Raw genomic sequence first — 21,455 nt, 5'->3', positions numbered from 1 at the left:
TAAAAAAAAAAAAAAAAAAAAAAAAAAAATCACTCTACAATCACAGATGGCTTTGGAAACACAGCAATAGTTTTGACAAAACCCAGGCTATTTAATCCAGTGCAGCTCTCCCTAAATGTTGTAATTTCAGTTGTTTACGCTGAATTTCCCAGACTGCCATAACCATAGAGACTCATCTCAACAACTATGAAGAGCAAATCATTTGCTTTCCATTTCAGTGCTTTAAGTTGCTCCCTTTCTACTGCAGCCTGTTCTTACAAACATGTGAAACTGGCCTTTCCCTCCACCCCTCATTCAAGGAGGGCTTGGTTCATCTGGCACACTGTGGTAAGACAGTCTCTGCGGGGTCAGTCCCTGCCCTGCACCACCCTCCAGCAGAAAGGCTCAGACCGCGGCAAACCAGCCAGCTAGAAAAAGGCAGAGGAGGAGGAAATGGTGACACAGAGAAGTCCAAAACCCTCCTGCTCAAGACACTCTCTGCTTCCCAACAGCACTGGCTGAAAAGGGAATTACAAGGTGGTTTCTCTCTTCCCACCATTAGAAAAATGGGGAACAGTAGCTCTGATCAACTGGGATCAGAGGAATCAGTTAGAATCAAAGGGTTTTCTTCATGTTTGCCTGGGTTTGGGGTTTCTCTGTTTTTATTGGGGTCTTTTTTTTTTCCTCCCCCTATTTGGAGACCATTACAAATGGCGAAAACTAATAGGATATAGAAACATGTAATTCATTGCAATTTATGGTTAGCATGAAGTGTAAAAAGAGAACAAAAATTAGCAGCTCCAAATATAAAGGAAAACAGTGATTTTAACACTAGACCTTATGACTACAGGGTTCCTTCACAGACCACGTAGAAGAAGATGGTAGAATTCAGAAGTGAAGTGACTCCTGCAGAAAAGCAGAGTACATATGCCATGCTGCAGATGGCACAGCAGGACCCTACCATTCATCAGGTATATACTTGCCAAAAAACCCCAGAACCCTGGGTAATGAACTGGGGAGTACCACATCAGTAAATGGATTTAACAGCTGTCTGTCTGTATGTCCCGCTCAACTCAACCTATTTGCCTTGCAGGTTCTCTTTCAGCAGTGTAGAAAGCACTGTGTAAGAGGCGGTAGGTGAAAACGGTATAAAAATGCAAAGTATGTTGCACCACTTTCCCTTGAGAGAGTGAAGCTATCACAGCCATAAACATTCACAGCTTCAGGAGGGATAGAGGAGATGGTGTGTTATTCTCAAACACGTCATTCTGAAGTTCACAGTGTAAAACTGGTTAAAGGAAAATTCAAATCTATTTCAGTTATTTATTAGTACCGTGTTTTATATGCAAGAAAGCCACTTGGTGCCAATGTCCTGTAGCTGTCACAGCTAGCAGACACAGAAGCTAGTGGGGCGTTTGCTGGGTTTTTTTAAGCAATAGCTATTAGGATGACTACAGCATACTAAAAAGCCTAAAACACAACACATGCGCACATGTACACCATACACACAACAGCGAAAAAATAGTATCGGTACCTATTCATGCATTCAGATGCCTTAATGTGGATAGACTGAGAAGAAAAGCTGTCTCTCTCCCATAATGCACAGAAGGAGTAATGGACAGTAAACCCCAAGAGCATATCAACAGGACAAAACAAGGACAAAAAGTTAAACAAGTTAAAATAATGAAAAAATTCATGTTTCCAAAGAAAACACTTAATAAAAGACTATAATAAAAGTAACTAATGCCTAGACCTGTTATGTTCACCTCCAACAATTCAAAATTCCTAGGAGAGAAGCAGCCACAGTTCATAGGACAAAGGGATGGGAAGGGGAACAGTAGTTGTAATCTTTCAGAGTTAGTCCTCTCAATAAGCTGTGACATACAGGGAACTCTCCCTTCTCCTTAAGTTTGCTATTTATGAACAAAAATTGAGATAACACTATAAACACAACAACAGCACACTTCAGTCTAACTCATCTTTCACCCTCAAATAATACTGAGCTTTTTCAGGATCTCTAGAAGCTAGAACCTTCCCTCTTCCAAATTCTTAAACGGCCCCTCTCAAATTTATAGCCCTTGGCCTCCTCACCTGACTGCCAACCGTCAGAGAAGTTTTGTAAGCAATATGGGAGCCTAAGGAAGAAACAATGATCCAAAGAACATAAAGGAACAAACTATGTCAAAATTTTTTAGGAATACCAGTTAATCAAAGAAACAGGTAAGAAGTTTGCCCCTGTCCCCACAGGTCTAAGCAATGAACAGGTATTTCCACTAGTCTTAGAGTGTCAGTAATGAGAAGATGTATAAAAACCAGCTGCAGCAGCATCTTCTGGAAGCAATGATTTGGCCTGGCTTCCTGGGCTCCGAACGCCCTCACGCTCAAAGGGTATTTAAAAGGTAGTATCAAAGTAAGGAGTAATACGCATCTCCAGTGCTGCTTCCTACCTCTTACAGGACATCAGAGCATCCTTCATCAACTTTATTTGGTAGCAAGAGATGCACATACTGGCATACATTGTCTTTGCATGAAGTTCTGTTGTTTTCTTTACAGCTAACACCGGTGGGCCCTCCAAGCCCCTCAGTTTGTATTCCTCTCAGACTCAGACAAAAGAGTTTACTTTCAGTGGTTTAACGCATAAGACCAATTAAAAATAGTTTATGATTGAGAACAATGAGGCTTCTGAAGAGCCTGCGATGACACGAAATGTCATAATTCATAAATTGACACTATGCATGTTTAAAATCGTTGTGTTACTAAAAAGTGCAGTCAATTGTCTATTAACCACAGGGAGTATTTTCAGCTATATATTAATGTTGTGTAAACTTTTTCATATTAAAATCTGTACTTTGTATTTGCATCAGCAAAAAATTATTGTATTACAAAACTACCGCCATTAGATAAACTCAGTATCATTAAGCTGCTGGCTACCGAGCGGAATATGCAGTACGGATCCTGAGTTCTAAAAGGCTGTCGCACAGCTTAACGCCAAGAGCTTGCGGATAGTCACAGCACTTTGCTTGGAACAAGTAGCAATGTGAAAAATTTGTCAAGACAGATACTTAAAAGCAGAGATTCTACACAAAACAATTTAACATACATGCTGCTACACTTCAAAGTAGGTTTTGATTGCATTTGAACAGCCTGTACGCAGTTCTGCAGGCAGGTAATTGTTAAACACCCAAAGAGACACAGAAGCTTAAAGCTGGGCCTTGGGAGATGATGAAAGGAAAAGGATTCTGAGAACTCCTGTGGTGTACATTTTAACAGCTAGCAGGGTTTAACATATATCCTAGCAAGCAGGTATTTTGCAAACCTTCTTCTAACAGAATTATATGCAAAAAGCATCCATGTATTTGCTGAGTAAATTTCCTTCCTTTGTTTTACAAACCAAATGTTGAAACGTTTCACAGTTTGACTGCTTTCTTAGCTTCAAAACCTCACTGTTACTTAAAACAGCCACTTAAAATGGAAGCAAATACTTCTATTGTAACAGAGGACTTACAGCAATCTGAAAAATGGCAGCCCAAACGTAAAAGGTGACATGGCACATTCTCCCCCTCATTCAGGACTTAAATGTGAAAAAGTCTTATCTTTATTTTGGGCTTAATCTGCTTGTGTTTTCTATTTCTGGCTGCACTGTCATGAAACAGAATGTCCGTCTAGCTCTGGATATCGAAGTGTAGAGATTAGATAAAGGGAATGGCTGGTGAGTGATGGAATGCCAGCTCGGCAGCGCTCCTGCCGCCGTGTGCCCACAGCCCACCCTGGGACCACGGAACGTCAGTGCTGGATGGGGTCCAGGCAACAGGAGTCTTACAAAATCCTCCTAGCGCCCTGGCAGTTGGTTCTAAATAAAATGAAACTGCAGCAACAAGCCTGCAATCAGCAAATACCTAAAGCATGGTTAAGATTAGCCCAACAAACTAATACATGGAATCTGTGTTGCAGATTTTTTTAATATACATTCCTAGCATAAGGTTTATTACCCACAGAGACCTGGGGTTAATTCCCCTTATCACTGATAGTGTTAAACTGGTTAACAATCCTCACACACATTCGATTAACAAACACCGTTTCGATAAAATAAAAAGCAGATTTTTTTAAAAACTCTGAAGCAAATATATACTATTGATACTTCCTCTAACTCCTTCCCCAGCCTGCACTAATAGTTATTCAAGAGAAGCAGAAACCTGCAAGAAAATAATTTGAGTCCTGCTCTTTCAGTATGTGCTTCTTCCCAGGAAAAGGCTCTAGAAGAGGCAGGCTTTGTGAATTACTCTCATTAAATATTGGATTGGAATGATTTTCTTAACCAAAGGTTCCTTTGTTACATGTCCTGCTATCTCATGTTCAACGCATTTGAAAAAGTACAATAAACATTTCCACAAAGTGCACTGGGTCTTTTTTTAAACGCATTTCCCAAGTTAATATTTGTTGAATAAATTTCAAACCACTATCCACTTGAAAAAATAGAACCAAAAGCAATAAAAGGGAGTCCACAATTTTAAATCAGCCCAAAAATCAAAATGCAAGAGGAAGTCTAAGCTGAGTAGATGTTCTTTGTATTTTCAGTCCAGGAAAGATTTAAACAGAAAGTTTCCTTCTAGATCTCCTAAAGTATACCTGACCAAAACCTGATTTCTAAATTTATTTTTAAGTACATAGCTCACTTGCTTAACAGTAAAAAAGGTTCTGCTTCACGTATTGGTAGAATTAAATCTGCAACACACCCTGCAGTTTCTAAACTCTGCCTTAGTGTTGCACCTTAGACAATCAATTGGAGTCAGGTTTTTCCACTGTCAAGACAGAATGTATGATTTATTTCATTTTCGTAGGTTTTTACAACAAATAATAGTACTGTAAATTACACAACTACTTTTTTTTAAAGAAAAAACACAAAACCAACTTCAAACTGCATCAAACAAGAGTATTTTTTCCTAAAAACATCCATGTCACTTATGACAAGTATTGCTCCCCTCCAAAAAAAGATTAAAAAATTGGTTACTCTTTTTCCCTTTGAAATGAGGTAATTACACATAGAAAGCCACAGTGTTGTAATTTTCTGTGAGAACTGAGCTGATTATTTTAAATAAAATAAGAAAAAACTACAACAAAACCAAATCCAAATCGGTCCACTATGAGATCCAGTACTCTATAAAGAAAAACGTCAACTTTTCTTTCAATTTGTAAACAACACTGGAGCAACTAATTTCTGATTACAGAAACATGAGCTTTAATCACAGACACATTATTGAGCTCTAAAGACATGTAATGTACACAGTAACAAGATTCCTGAATGTCTATCCATAAGCAACAAAAAAGTGCTACGTCACATTTGAACAGGCAGTGAAAAAACCCACTAAATAAAATAGGAAAGCAGATGATGTTTCTGCTTACAATAGCAGCTTTTCTAGTGCAAATAAACATTTTAAAATAAGATTAGCTAATATGCTCTGTTACTGTACCTTAAAAGAAAATTTGCGATTGATGCGATCTTCAGGTCCCACTGGAGATATGACGTAACTAGGCAAGGGTATGCTACCCAGAACAGACTCTTCTCTGCTGTCTGCGGAATGAAAAAATGGAATCTACTTCACTGCACTTTTCAGTGGGGTAACAATACATTCCCTTCAAGGACACACAGGCAACAGGCATTAAGAAGACAGACAAGCACTTCAGACTGGGTGTAAGGAAAAGAATTCTCCCCATAGGGACAGAGCAGCAGCGGAAGGGGCCAAGCAGCGAAGGTATTCCATCTCCATCTCCATCCTTGGAGGTTCTCAACGCCTGACCAAGGTAAGCCCTGAGCAACCCAGCCTGACTTCATTCCTGACCCTGCTTTCAGCAGGTGGTTGGAGAAGACATTTCCTGAAGTCCCTTCTGACCTGAATTTTCTTATGGCTCAACAGCAATAATACACGGAGAAAAGTGTTTTATTTTAAAGAAACAAGATTGAATTAAAGAACCCCCACCCCCCCCCACAGGATTTTTTTGGTTGAGGGTTTTTTCTTTTCAGGAGGGAGGAAGGTGTTGATTTTTTTTACGTTCAGACAGAAGAATACGCTTCGAGAATAAAGCTTATGGTGACAAATGAATCCTGACAGGCTGTATAACATGACGGACCTTCCATTTAGGCTAATTGCCATAATTAGGAAACCTCTATTACTGCTGTCTCTAAAGCGATCAGCAGCAGAAATGCAGTGCCTAGAAATATGAATTTGAGTTTCATATTCTGTAATGCTTTCCAAAAATTGTAACAAGCTACATAATACTCAAAACTTCAAAATAACGTTATGTAATATCATTATTTCCAGTTCAGCCAAAGATCACATCTAACCTTTTCTGGTAGAAATACTGAATTCAGAGGTTCTCACTCTGACGCTATCCCTTGGATTAAAGCTCAGTCAATGCCGTGATCTGGCCACAGTGAATTCTCAAAAAATCAGCTGCCCCAGAGCAAGCAAGCAGGTGAACAAAACACAGACCAGAGAGGGGATAAATCTTCAATTGTTATTGCTGCCAAACGTTTTGCAACATAAACCTTGGCAAATATCAAAGATAAGTTATGTGAAAAAAGATCATACAATGCCCCCTTGTTCCCCACCTCTGGCCTGAAATTTGCTGCACATTAAAGACACAAAGCTAAGTAATTGTTTCACTCTGCATCTCCTCAAAATACCTAACTATATCTGAAGAGTTCAATTAGCTTATGCTTGCAATGTGATTGGAACAGGTGAACTGCTACAGACCCACTCAAAGAGCTCGTATCTACTCACCTTTGTAGTAAAACAAGCAATAATCAGCAAGGACAAACCATCGTCTTTTCCATAATCGCATTCCAGAGCTATCCTGAAACGCAAGAAATGTCATACACTTTTCATTTAAGGAAAGTTAGCAGCTTATCATACAGTCCTGTACAAGTGAGTAGTTAAACCAGAAGTTTACTAAACAGTGATTAACTGCAAAAACAAGTGGTTTATATTTTAGCAAAATATTATGTACCAAGAAACATAAGAGGCGAAACATCCAGCTGTAAAATAATCAAGGTATAATATTCAAACTACTAATTTTCATTAAGTAATTAAACTCGCATCCCGAACAGCATTCAGATCAGCCTTATACACAACCAGTGCATATTTCATCTGCACAGGCCTGTCTGCAATGAACAACGTGCACATCTGGATGGCGCAAACCCCGACGAGGATTGCCCGTAGAGCATCACTACAGAGCTGTGAAGCATGACCTCACATCTCCGACAATGATCCTCTGTAATCCTACAGTCAATCTCCCGTATGTAACCATTGCCTAAAATCTAATTTAATCAAATATTCTTTAGAAAATAAGAGTGCACAATGTGCAAATTTTAATGAAGTATAATGTAATATGCCTGTGGCGAGATAGTTATATACACACACACACACACACATATACATGTAGTATGTATCGCCTTGTCAAAATGAGTAGCATTTACATTGAAATTAATTTTAGAAGCTTGTAAAATTGCCACACTGTAACCTAAGCAAGTAAAACTTATTCAGCTGAGGGAGACTTTGATGAGACCAGCAGCACAGAAAGCATCTTCAGGCTTCAAGTGCTTGCAGGTAGAGGTGAGGGGACAGAAGGAAACAGCCAGAGCAATGTTGCATATACTGTTTCCCTTACTCTTCCTGAAGTCATATTAAGTATTCAAGGATCTTCTTCCCTTTCTTTTTCCATGCTACAATGCTGTCAACATATACTGTGTCTGAGTTCTGATTCTGTCCTGAAAACTACTGGACTTGGGCACTGGATGTCAGCAGAGCTGATGGCAGAATACGGCTCTCCACACAGGAGGAAGCGGACGGCTCTCAGCAACTTCACTTTCCTGTCCATGTAGAATCATAATTTTAAGCCTTAGATTTCAGCCTTCTACTCATTTCTAACCCCAGCTGCTGGATGTCTGGTGATAATCGGATGGATGACCACCACCAAATTAAAAGCAGGGAAGTACTCTCATACAACAGCTTTTTTTTTTTTACTTTTTTCACTCGAGGATGTGCTTCTGTCAGCTTAAGAGTTCGAGGTGTAGCAGCTGTAAAATGCTGTTTGTTGGATGAAGTCCTGTAATCTAGTCTTTGCTTGGACACTGGTCTCGGTGACAGCAACGTGTGGTGAATGGGCCCCTGTCTCTGTTTTCTCCCTCCTGTTTCTGGAGAACAAAAAGCGCATGGACTGGGATTTGATCAGGGTGTAGGGGCACAAGCAAGCCGACAGCCTTCACAGCCAGCCTCGAGTTTCTAGTGTGTTCTGAGGGAGACTGAGATCAGCATGGCAGCAAGCCAGCAGGATAAAACACGGAAAATAACCAGATTTGGACAACACAGTCATAGTCTCAGCGTTTAATCATGACGTCCATCTACCATTGTTTCCACTTCTGAATCAAGCCTGTACATAAAACTTGGTTTTCACACTTGCTGAGCACAAGCTCCTCACTACCGAAGTTTGTGGGAGTACCCAACACTGTCCTGTGACACTGACATCTGAGCTTCTGTTTTTTCAGTTACTTGGAAGGCCCTTGCTGTTACTTGATGATTGTACTGAAATACATGAACAGAAACAGATGATTACATGCGTACCTGTTTGTGTAGCCAGCCTCTTACTATAACAGGAACATTAGGATTCCTCCTGATAGCTTGTTCTCTCTTTCCAAAGCTATGAACTTTGTTCCCAGCCTTCACAACCTGTGAAGAAGTATAACGTAGTGGTTGTGGCTTTTAAACTGTACTGAGACTAATTTCATCTTACAAATAACCTCACTGCAATAATTCATACTTCATTACACAGTAAAAAAGTATTTATAGAATATTCAAGGGCAAGTAAACAGACAATGATATTTACAACATCTCCCACTTTCATCAACATATTGGTGCCAGGACGGTCTGCCAAGTCCCAGCGGAAGAGCAGCAGCACTGGTGACTCAAGTCACAACGGCAGAACTGCTGTCGTTTCAGCATGCTTGTGGAGTATTCTTGAGAGCGCCACAAGAGCTGCACGTAAGCCTCTCTCTGCCACGTGGCGCTAGTCTTTTACACAGGACTTTGTGCACTTGAATCCTACTCTTGCTCTTCATTGCTTGTGAGTTATTTTGCTTGGTCTGGGTTTTCTTTCCTGTTTAAATTGTCAAACCTCCATAGCTTAATAAAATGCTTGGACTTTGCGCATGCAAACAAAAGAAGATGACAGAGTGACACTGCTACGGAAAGGACCTGGTTGGCAGTAAGTGGAAATCACAAGGACTAGTTGATAGTTTACTGCAATCTCAGTTTTGACTCACATTGGCAAAACTACTTTAAAAACAAACAAGAAAAGCCTATCAGTCTGTGAAAAAGACAGCGAGAATCTCTGGATGAATAACCTGCTTGTTCTTTTCCAGTCTCAGCACAGTTGGCTTCTGCAATTGCTTTAAGAACCTGAGATGCACAAACCACCCTTACAGTTGCTCCCAACTTCTCCAAGTAAAGAGCTGTCCAGATTCAGTCTCCGTCTCCTTCCTACAATGCCTCTCCTTTGTTTGAATCTCTCCTCTCAGCTGGTCAGGGCACTGATGCTCTGTCAGCTGCAGACAAACAGCAGCTCTGGAAACGAGCGCATTTGTCATGCACAAGGGATGACATCATAAAAATATCGCAGTGTAATGCTTCTGCCAGTCAGGCAACATCTGGACTAGAAGGCAACATATATAATAATAAAATATACTAGCAATATATGATTGTATATTGCTGAATTGTATATTGATGAATTCTACTGATTTTGATGCCAGTCTTTGCCAACCTGCACTAAATTTTACAGCTTTCAGTAGACATAAGCATACATCTTACACAGGATTAAGATAACAGCAGTAATCAATATGAAAAAAATCCACTTTTTCTTTGTCATCTGTAGTACTAATTATCTCATTCTGCTCCGGAATAAGACAAAGCATAACAGATACTGAATGTCACGCCTTGATTCAACTGGCTACAATAAAAAGTCAGTTTAAAAGAAAAAGTTTATTTTTAGAACTATTTATCCATACTGCAATAGTCTTTTTCGAACTCAAAATATTCTGATGTCATTGCCGTGTTGAAAAATGCAGCCCAGAGCAGCTGCCTGTGTCACTGAAGACAAAGAAGTCACTTTTGACTTCAGTACATTTGTTATGCTGGCTTGTTTGTGAATGACTCATAAATTTTTCCAAAAAAACCAAAATGTCAAGAGCCAAAATTTTCAAATCCCTTTTCATCACTGCATCATCTTCTTCCTTACAGTAGCCTCTAGCTAAGGAGTAAAGTTGTTAAGTTAATTACAAAATGTGGGGGTTTCTTCTAAAACTGGACAGTCAAAAAAAGTAAAAAAATTCAAGGAAGACATTTTCTAAATAGCAAAAAGAAACACTATAAATATGCAAATGTATATACATAAGAGAAGACATAACTTTCAATCTACAGAGAATTAAAAAACAAAACAAACAAGACCAAACAAATAGCCCCCAAACCTCCCACCTGTTTAAGTCAAACTCCTCCATTCAAAAAACTCTCCATGTTTCACTAACAAATGAACTCATGAATCCTTTCAGTATCTCCAAGAAAATTAGAGAACATCCTTATCTTTTAGATAGGAAAAAACTGAAACTCCCGGAAATTCCTGCTCTTAATACGAGCACTCATCTACAGCAGCCCCGAGCTCAGCCCTGTGCTCTGCTAAACCCTGGGCCTCACAGAGCTGTCTCCATGGGCTGCTTCTCTCACCTGCTACACCTGCTTTTTATTTACTTGTAATCCTCATCAGTTCATCTTGGAAAAACACCAGCAACTATTAGTGTCATCAACAATTCAAACTCTTCTCTCATGTAGAATCAATCCAAAATACACTCTCAAAACAGAGAGAGTAATAAATCCATTACACGTCGATCCTTCATGCTTTCGGCCAGGCCAAAGTGCTGTGTAGCACAGTTAACGTTTATGTGAAGCTTCCATCCACACCATCAGATGGTTTAATAGACTACATTCCAAATGTACCTTACTCTCAAACTGAAACAGATCTTTGTGCCTTCACATCCTTCATTCGTAATCAAGATAAATGGCTGTTAATACGGTTAATAATGTAGTTGGGTAGGCTTTGAACAAGCAGATCTTTGGGACAGAGAACAACTGTGGATTCCTTTTGCTTTGCATTCCCTCAACTCCACACCCCTCAAATTTCAAAAGGAAGGGTAAACTGCACTGGTCCTAAGTCTGCAGACAACCTGTTCAGACAGCACCAGCATCAAAATGGTCAGGCCCACCCCAAGAATCTATGTGCATTTCTGCAAAACTGCCTTTCTCAGGTGTCTTACAAAATGGAGCCGTACAGATGTATATGCACGTCAATGAAACGTAACAACATTTGGGTAAGTATAAGACTCATTTCAGCTTTTTTCTCCTTTTCAGCAAGCTTCTCTTATTGTACATTGTACAACTGTTGGACAGACCATGCGAAATTCTCTTTCCAAACAATTATTTTTTTATTTAAGAAGTTTTATTCGATCCAAGTTCAGGCTTGAACACTGCAACAAGCAAGCCAGAAGCCTTCATCTCTTTCATCCTGAACTGCGAATGACAGATCTGCTGTACAGTTGGCAGCTTACCTTCCCCCTCCACCCAAGATGAGCAATTCTTAGCTGTCAGCTTTCTGCAGAAGAATCAGGTGGAAAACCACGTAGCTGCTCCTGCACCTTCAATGCGCACAGCTCTGTACAAAAATCAGTTTGAATTTGGCCAGGATTCCAGCACTATACCTACATGGTTCTGTCACGGCATTTGCAGGACACGATTATGAAAGCATTTTATAAAAGATAATTATTAGCTATGTGTAGCTAGAGACCTTTGCCATGACAAACAGAACGTGTCCCAGGGGCCATGCCTACACCTCAAGTCTGTGTCTGGAAACTCACTCTTTGAAAGAATGATTATGGAATGCACGGAAGAAAATATTTAGAAATAGATGAAAGGATCTTAGAATCTACTCTCAACGTGTCAAAAGTCAACCTCAAAACAGAAGACACAGCTTACTAACTTCACAGCCTTTGTTCTTGTTGCTAGATCACTTGAATCAATTTTCTGTGAGGCTGTGAAGGAATTCAACAGATCTTCTTACTCCACTCAACAAGAGGAGTGATTTCAAGCCTGGAAACATGCAATGATGAAACAAAGCATATATAAGAAAGAAGTTGGTTCTTTGTCTTATTCAAAACTCCAGTAAAATATTTATTCAGGGCCCAAAACAGGATGGATCTTATACAAACAAACTTAGTGGAGAGGAAAGGCACAGGCAAGCCCTCTATGAGAGCTCCACTCAAAGTCTAAAGCTGCCATGTATTAAAAAACGCCACAGCTGGGAGCCTGCCAGAAGCATTTGTGCCCACACTTACACTGGACTGCAAACAAAATAGAAGCAGAGACCAAAAACAGAACAACTGAAGTTTTAGAAGGTGATTCTAATATTCTCCAAACTGTGATGGAAAGAGCGTTGCCCTCACCTGTGCAGTTCTGACATCTCCAGTGAACTAGCTTCTAGCATGTGGGTGGCCCTGGAAGTTGTTATCACACATTCTGTGTGTAAACTTGGTGTCTGGACTGTTTGTGCACTACAGCGATGGCAAAGATGGATCTAAGCTGTTACTAAGAGGAGGAGGAGCAGTAAGGTTTCATAGAAAAGTAAGACCTGCGTATGACAGTCCCTGGTATTCTGCAGCACTGTTTGCCATGTACGCTGGACTATCAAAAGACTTTCTGGAATACCAGTAGTACATACAGTTACTTCCATTCTTAAGAAGCCTCTCAAACTTTCCGCATCACAGTAATCCCTGTTTTTTGAATCATCATTCAACGCTATCATGTGGGTATACGGTGCTCCTGTAAAAACGTTTTTGCTTGGGTAGAAGATACTACCCCTTCTTTGAGGTAAGTTATTAGGCTTCTAGGCTAAACCCATGTCCCTATTAAAATCAGCATTAAGAGTGTTGGATTTAAAGCAAGTGAAGTTCGCTGAAACAATAGCCTTTTCCCTTTACCTTAGAGCCAGGTTTCGTATCAACAGCAGATGTAGTTACTGCAGTGGACGTTTCACTGACCATGCTTGAAGGTCTTTGGTTTATTTGTTGCTTGGACATAGATGAATTCTGTCTGGAAAACAAACAAAAACAGATAATTTAAAGCATATTGTTTCCAACAGTCAGCTTCACCTTTTTATGTTTAAGATTCGCAGTGAGTGAATGAATGACAGGCTAGTCAAACATTTCCAATGTATCTGCTACCTCCTTTGCATCAGCCCTATTATTTCGACTTGAGGTATTTCTCAAGCCGATGCTGTCAGAGACATCTGGTGATCGGTATTTGTCCATGTATCAGGAGGAAGAAACCTGCCAAACTGTCTGCAAACGCAGCAGAGAATCAAGCTACAACAAAGGCCAGTCAGAGTAGATAAGGCTAACGCAGAGAAACCAAATTGTGCCCGGTTTAGAAGCTTGGCTGCAAACACGTGAAAGAGCCAGTACTGGGGAGGGGAGGAGTCAGCACCACTTATTTAAAATCAGTGTGAGACTAGACTACTGTTAAATCTTTCACTGACTTAATTTAGATCTTTGAATCTGCCCAAAATATGATTCATACCACAATATGAATTATTAAAATACCTTTTAGGTGAAATGGTGCAATTCATGGCAGATATTGTTAGAAATAAATAACTTGAGTCATATTAAGATTCAAGAAATCTTGATAACTAGCTCAGATGCAGACACCATTTAAAGCATAGGTGGTATCACTTCTACCATAAAAACCTGTTCAAAAATTAAGAATTCAGCTACCCAGATGAAGAAATAAGAGAATAAACGGAAGAGCAAAACCCTGTGGGAACCCATATGCAGGTTGTGAAGGGAATTCTCAGCAGCAAAGCTCAACACCAACTTGAGAATTAAACCCACGGGTGGTATTTTCAAAAATCACTAGAAATATAGTTTAGCACATTTTATTTTAGGAACAAGTAGCAATACATTCACATCGGAAAATATAAAACAAATCATTAACAACCTCTGATTTTCCTTTCCCCATCTCAATAAGCCACTAAAGCCATATAGTAAATAAAAAAAAAAAAAAAAAAAAAAGACAACGACACAGAAGCCACACCAAACATTACTGTTACTACCACTGAAATTCAATCCAATTCGGAATGCAACAGAAAACAGAGAGATTCTGAGCAGTTACCACTCATAAGCATAAAGAAGATTTTGCGCAGGGTTTAACTGAGGACAAGGTGTTTGCCACCACTGCTCTTCCTCAGTTACAACCTGAGCAATTACCTGTCCAAAAGCTTTTATAGTTGATTTGGTGTTAGGGAAAGCACATCCTTCCATTTGTGACCACTCAGTTCCCATTAAGCTTGCAGGGAAGTAACACAACTTTGATACCATTTCCTTTACGCCTTGCTTATCTGGCAGAAATCTCTTCTTTCTAGCTTTTATAGACAAGTTCAGGTCCAAGACATGAGAACCAACTACAGCAAGTCCCTAAACTCCCTGGCCAGCCTTGAATGCATGAGAGCTTCATCACACCAGTTTGAGTCAATCCGCCTTACCTCTTAGGGGCCAGGTAGCCTACTTCAGCATTCATTACGCTTTAGAACATCCAGTTTCTGTAAAGAGCAGATTAAGACACCTCTCATATGTGACGCTGTCTAACTAAGCTATTTCTGTTGACCAGATAGTTTTATTACTTGCTTTTGACTCTGTTCTAACTCGTTCCCTTTGCACTCCATAAAATTCAAAATGGGTAGAAAACGCAGACTTACAATGTGCCTGCATCTTACTTGCCTCTTCCCAATATTTACGTATCAAAAAGGTTCCATTTAGCTGTTTGAGGCAACTAAACTGACAGTAGGTATTTCAGTGAGGGAGGAACACTAACAAGAGATGTGACAGTGTTTTTTCGTGCTACCTCAAAATGAGCCTAAAGTCTCAGATTTGATGTCACTAAGGTGGCCTCTAGAAATTAATCGCTAGAAAACAAAACACATTCAAGGAAATGTTTGGCCTTAGAAAACAGAAAATTTCTCTCTTCCTTTGAGATTAGAATTCTTCACACCACAAACTACTGAGTTTTATCCTGTAGGATGGCAGCACAATATTGTCCCAGATACTCACTGGGATGAGGAGGGAGGAAAGAGGAGAGTGCACATAGCATACAGGTTCAGAAAATCTGTAGGCTTTCCAGACTACAGGTAATCTGATCAGATTATGCTTTCTTCATTTTAGAGAGTAGCTATTTCACAGACGTAACTTTTTCAGGAAAGATAAAAATGAAAAATAAAATTGGCATTTCGACAAATTGGAATTATTTTTTCCAATAAAACCATTAATATTGAAAGAGAAATAATCACAGAGAAATGGTTTTAATAGTGAAATTCAACTCAGATTGAACAGAATTTCACTATTCCATAAGATACAACACAATTTTCCTATTCCACAACGAACATGGTGAGACACTGGCACAGGCTGCCCAGAGAGGTGGTAGCTGCCCCATCCCTGGAAACATTCCAGGTCAGGTTGGACCTTGGGGCATCTAGTTGCAGATGTCCCTGCTCACTGCAGGCGGGTTGGACTAGATGACCTTTAAAGGTCCCTTCCGACCCAAACCATTCCATGATACTGTTTCACAGTAGGTTAAACATACTGCACTTAAAAGAAAAAAAAAATTTAGACGACCTACTGAGGAAGATAAAATTTACCTATTTAACAAGACAATCACTACCAGAAAATCACAATGTGATACAGAATGAAAAATGCATAATTTCTAAGCATTTATGGCCATTTAGCAATTTCTCTTCCACTTGCTACTGAAAGTGAACATGGACAATAAATCAAGCTTTCCTTTTACAGTAGTACCAAGATTAATGGCGAACTTCAAAATCACAAGGAGAAAAATAGGTTTTAAAAAATGTGAAATTGTTGTCGTGTGGAAGAACTCAAATAGCCAGCAAAAGAGACAGTAACTCCAAAGAGAAAATACATTATTGTTCTCCTAAAAAAAGTCACCAATGATCCAAACTTTCTGTACTTGAGATGTAACAGAAAACACCAAACAATATTGAAACTTGAAGTATTTGTATATAGTATTTCATGGATAAAAGAGATTTGTTGCATCAAATCAGAGCTTAATGAAACTCAAGTATTCAAGACTCTTAATAGCTAATTAATATTCTCAGTCTGTTAGTAAAAGCAAGTAAAAATATGCAGAATATGTAGAAATAGAGAAACATCCAAGCATGTCAATGGAATTAACACTCTCCTAATAGTATTTTCATATTCATCTTTAAAATGAGTTATTACAGCATTAACTCTGTGTATTCAGAAACATCAGTTCGAAATCACTATTACCAAAGATGTTTGATAATACCTGTTACCCAGGATAGTCCACTCTGACTTCAAGGTGGCATTTTTTGTCTGTTTTGAGGATAGTTTTCCTACTGCCTCCCCCAGGTGCGTGCTCACACATGCAGAACTGGAGGGTGTACATTCGGAGCTCCAAGACCTTGCAAATCTTTTCAAAATACTTGAAAACAACACTCTGTATAATATCACCTGTCAAGCAACTCCCTGCTCTACTTAAACAGTGCTACTACGTCTACAGAAATCACATTTACCAGCTAAAAGAATTACATGGCCAGTATTTGGTTTATTAAAAAAGAACCACTGAACAACAATGACAAAAAGGAATTATGACACCAGCAGCCCATATTAAAAGTGCAATACTCACGAGAAAACACACTCCTTTTCTCTAAAGGGTTGTAAAGATTTCATAACTTAGAAGATCCACATTCATACTAGCAACTTAAGAATTTATTTTGCTGGAACCAAATATGATGCGGTAACGTCTTGTCAATCTAGTTTGAGTACTAATAAATCCCCTCTTCAGCTAGATAAAAACATCAGCTGTCCTAGTATTTCTATACAAGTAAACATTGCAGATATTTATTTTGGTGTTGTTTGGGTTTCCTGCTCTCTCTCCACCTGATATTTTTGCTGCTATAGTAACCAAACTAAGACTGCTCTCTCCCTAGAGGTGATACACAGGCTTTATCACTTGCACAAAAAAACGGGCAAAAAAGAGGGCAACAGTCATTGGAATAAGCACACTATTTTTTTTTTTTCTATATTTCTACATTTATGTTCAAGTCTTACCTTTTTTTACTTTGAAGTACTATCTTCTCATTTGCAAACATACGATCACAAACTGAAAGCCTCTAACACACAACTACTGGTGTTTAGCCACACATACAATTAGATATGTATGGCTGTAAGTGTCTGCTTCTTCCTTTCTGTATACAGTTATTACAATAACTGTTACTTAAAGAAAGGTAAGAGAGAAAATCTAAACATTACGTGCATCTGTCCTAAGTAATTCTATCAGCGAAATGCGTGCATGATGATGTGGTTGAACCTGATCTAACACCTGTCTATTAGCCTTACCATTAATAGTAATTTTTTACTGGTTGTTTAGGAAAGGTCCCTTTGTCGATTAAGGGTTTATTAAAAACAAGAAAGTAAAGTGCAGAAATCGAGACAGTTGTGAAATGAAGGGGGGTTACCAGAGAGAATTTCTATACAGCCAGGAGTATCAAATTATTTAGAGGTGTTCAAGTCAATAGAGGACAAAAATTACTCTGGATAAAAACTGAAATACTGAAAGGAAGAGATAGAAAAATCAACTTCAGATATGAACAACCATGTGATAAGATGCTAGACCAAATTTAGTGTCAACAACAGAAAACTGATTCAAAGGAGTAAGAAATTAAAAACACCTCTACAGTTTTTATCGCTCAGAACAACACAGGCAATCTGAAGAAAGGATATTTACAAATCTTAGTACAATGAGTAGCAGCAGCCAAAGTATGATAAGGATTATTAGGAAAGGAATAGAGAAAAAAATTACAATTAAATTATTATAAAAGGCAATGAGTTCATATGCTGAATACTGCACTCATCTATAACCAATCTCTATCTCCATCAGAAAGAACCCAACTCTAAAGGCATCATATGGATAGGAGCTAGCTCTCAGGCAGGGCTTGTGGAAGGTACAGAACTAAGTTACCAAAGCTGCTAAGCTTGGAAAACCACAGTAAGAGGTGGGGATTTGACAGCGGTCTCAGCTAAAAATGGGTTAAGAAATACAGACTTATCAATCACTATTTCTCAAAAAAAAAGAAAATCTTCTTTAGGAAGAAGGAATAGGATAAGGATGAAAAGATAACATAATTCAAAAGTTACAGGTTCCAGGCAATGCTTTGTTTTTACCCTCCAGTTACAATGGAGTTGAGGAAATCAGATTTGGCTTAAAATGCAAAATTGATGTGATATTGTTTAAAAGGGGAAATGCCTTGGAAAAAGACTAGTGAAATACCGTCTCAGCCTCCTACTGCAAGTACTCAGTTCTCATTTGATCAAGTGAGGCAAGGGTGTCTGGATCATATCCGACTCATAATCAAGTTAGCATTTCATCACTTATTGACATAATTTTCCAAAACTTCTTTTCAAATCTTCTTGCCTTCATTACTTCCTGGATGAGAAATGGCCAGAGCAGACCATATATTCATCATCTCTAGTTTACTGTAAATTATTTTTCTGATATTAAATGCATCCTTTTAATAGGTACATTTGTTGCAGCCCGACTGAGTTTATGCTTACGTCTCCCCACTAGCTCCCAGTCCACGTCTGTGGACAACTCCTGGCTTGGGCCCTGATCTTAAATTAAAATCAACCCGTAAGTAATAACTAACAGCACAAATTGCCTTTTACAAAACCCTTAAGAGTGCTCCTACTTCAGAGACGATTCTTCAGCTACAGAGTAAGTACTCTTAGTTAAAAGGATCCCATGATGGAACATCTCCCCAGGCCATGCAAACCCAGAAACTATCCTTATGACTGTGTCCTGTTTGTGAAAGTTATTTCATCGCAGGAGACACTGATTCCAAACTAATTCACAATCAACAACACTGATTCCATACCAAGCCCTGATGCCTGAGGGAAAAGAGCTGCAAGCCCAGCACAGCCCCCTCACTATTCTTGGGCCTCAAGGCAGAAAGGTGCTAACAGCTCCTTTGATGTCAACAGCGTCATCAGGCAGGAACTCAGATGGGACCACGATGAACAGCATCCACGTAGAACCAGGTTACCGCACAGGAGTGATACAAAACTAAGGAAATCCGAGCATCTCACACACTGGCAAATGACATCTTCAAAGCAATTTTAACTGACTATGAAAAACACTCTGTATGTACTTCAGGCCAGTAATAAAGATTAGAAAAACGTTCTTGCAAACACACTTTCCTGAGCAGTCGCTACAAACATTATATCCGTTTTATATTAACTTTGATGGAACCTTTACAACAGATGAAATAAACATCAGTTGACGGCTGGAAGTTGGCACACAGATGCACTGCTGTCCTATTGTCTTTGAGATGGGCTCCACTGCAAGATGCCTGTCACTCTCCTCACCCAGTGACTTGGAGCAGCGTTTACATACCTGTACGGAGCCAATCCCCCCCTGCACAGCACACCCCCATGTAACAGCTGGGGTGACCCCCAGCTCAGTAGTATCCCACAGCATGTATCTCCCAGACCCTTCGTGCATACTGCAAAATAGGTTCAACGTTCTATTTCATGCTGGTTCTCGGCAGGGGCCTGAACACAGAACTGGCCCTTGGATTTGCTGTGGGCTAGGGGGAGGGCAGCTATTTAGCTGGGGGGTTTGTTGGCGTTTTGGTGCTATTGTTGACTCTGGTTGGTTGATCTGTTTTTTAAACCATATGGGAGCACTTCTCAGGGCTGTACCAGGAGCTCTGAAGCAGAGGGCTGTATAGTCACGATCTACTTCTTTCCTCTCCAATCCTCAATAGGAGACCCTGCCAGAAACGCCTCAGACTCCTAGAAGCCCTGCCCCCAAGGCTCCATTTTTCTTAATGATCTACTGCTTTAAATTAAATGTAAAGCAAATTAAATGCCACATAATTTGGAACATGAAGTGTTTAGAATCATGCGGGCAGCCATACAAACCAGTACATGCAGCCTGGTGCCCAGCCTCTGTGACAACGGAGTGCTGGAAGACCTGGCTGGAAAAAGAAAAGCTATCTGGTGGTGTTCCATTCCCCTGTCCATTGGAGTGGTTTTAGAAGTGATGTAGGACTTTCTCCTAGACTCTGTCTAGGGAAGATATCCCTCTGCTCTGTGGAAGATATCCCTCTGCTCTAGGGAGGTCATCCCATTACAGAAGGGATTCCAGAAGCAATGTAGCACACAGCAAAGACTACAGGAGTAGTTAAAACCTACAGTGAAACAGGGAGTGATCCAAAGACGTGCCCAGATACACTGGTGTGAACACACACATTTCTTCTTCTTTTTTTTTCTTTTTTTTTTGTCCCCCCTTGGAAACGAATATGTATGATTCTTCTTCTCTAGAATACATTGAAGAATGCCTAACCAAAATTTTTTTTAGTAAATACCAGCCCAAGACAGGGAATGTAGACAATCTCAAACATTAGAAAAACAAAGAATTACAACGGAAGCTAATAATACTTTGTGTATTTCAATTTCAGCACAAACCTTCCCGTTTGCTCCCGTTTGTTCTGTATATTTGGTACTTCTTTAAGGCTAAAGCATTATTATTTAAGTATCCTATTTATATTACTGTTTTGTTTGTTTATTTTAGGGGGTTTATGTTTGTTTGATTTTAAAGATTTGGTAAAGATTTTCTCCAAAGCTCTAACGTTGAACAGTGCTAGATTCAAAAACATACTAACACAATGAGAAGTAAATTTTTAAGCATAAACCAGCTCTGTGACATTTTTGCTACAATACCAGAAGAACTGTCAAACTACTAAACTACTGCAGGCACATGTGTTACTGTTTTAGATCTCTTGATGTGGGTATAAAACTACTTACTCTTCTTGCAAAATAAATTCAATATTTTCTGGAGAAACCTGTCCTGTCACAGGATGTCTAAATGACGTGGTCTGCTGATTATGGCTGAAAGGAAAAAAAAAGAAAAAGAAAAAGAAAAAATAAATTAATATTGCTAAACTCAGAAAAATATATCTATGATCTCTAAAAGGCAGAACTGTTTGTATTGATGCTTTGCTGCTGCTACTCCAGACACCAAACACACTTCCTAGGTACTTGTGAAGCCAGAAATGTTTTCAGCTCCTTCCTGCATTCTTGTTGATTTTGCCACTGGCACACTGTACCACTTAATTATTAAACAGGTTAATGTTTTAAATGTTCCAATCCTTTCCTTAGGGAGATGCACTTGTACTTATGATTATTTGCAGCTGACTGTTAACAGGGTATTTAAACATAACACAGAAATTACACAGCATAAATGACTGGTTTGTATTTCTGCAAATTTCACAGAAGAGAACCAGTAAAACAA

At 39.3% G+C, this 21,455-nt stretch overlaps 1 protein-coding gene across 1 annotated transcript in view; it reads right to left on the bottom strand.

Moving 5' to 3' along the window:
• Positions 1-21,455, bottom strand: part of PLEKHA7 (pleckstrin homology domain containing, family A member 7) — an 83,169-nt gene that overhangs the window by 28,663 nt on the left and 33,051 nt on the right. Inside the window, exons 2-6 of the mRNA XM_010142239.1 lie at positions 20,969-21,052; positions 13,052-13,163; positions 8,598-8,702; positions 6,759-6,831; positions 5,448-5,548 (exon numbers count right to left, since the gene is read on the bottom strand). Of these exons, the coding sequence (XP_010140541.1) occupies positions 5,448-5,548; positions 6,759-6,831; positions 8,598-8,702; positions 13,052-13,163; positions 20,969-21,052 (475 nt within the window). The remainder of the gene's footprint in view (positions 1-5,447; positions 5,549-6,758; positions 6,832-8,597; positions 8,703-13,051; positions 13,164-20,968; positions 21,053-21,455) is intronic.

The sequence above is a fragment of the Buceros rhinoceros genome, unplaced genomic scaffold, assembly GCF_000710305.1.
Source record: "Buceros rhinoceros silvestris isolate BGI_N320 unplaced genomic scaffold, ASM71030v1 scaffold2788, whole genome shotgun sequence".
Classification (NCBI taxonomy): domain Eukaryota; kingdom Metazoa; phylum Chordata; class Aves; order Bucerotiformes; family Bucerotidae; genus Buceros; species Buceros rhinoceros.
This window is presented reverse-complemented; position numbering and strand designations above follow the sequence as displayed.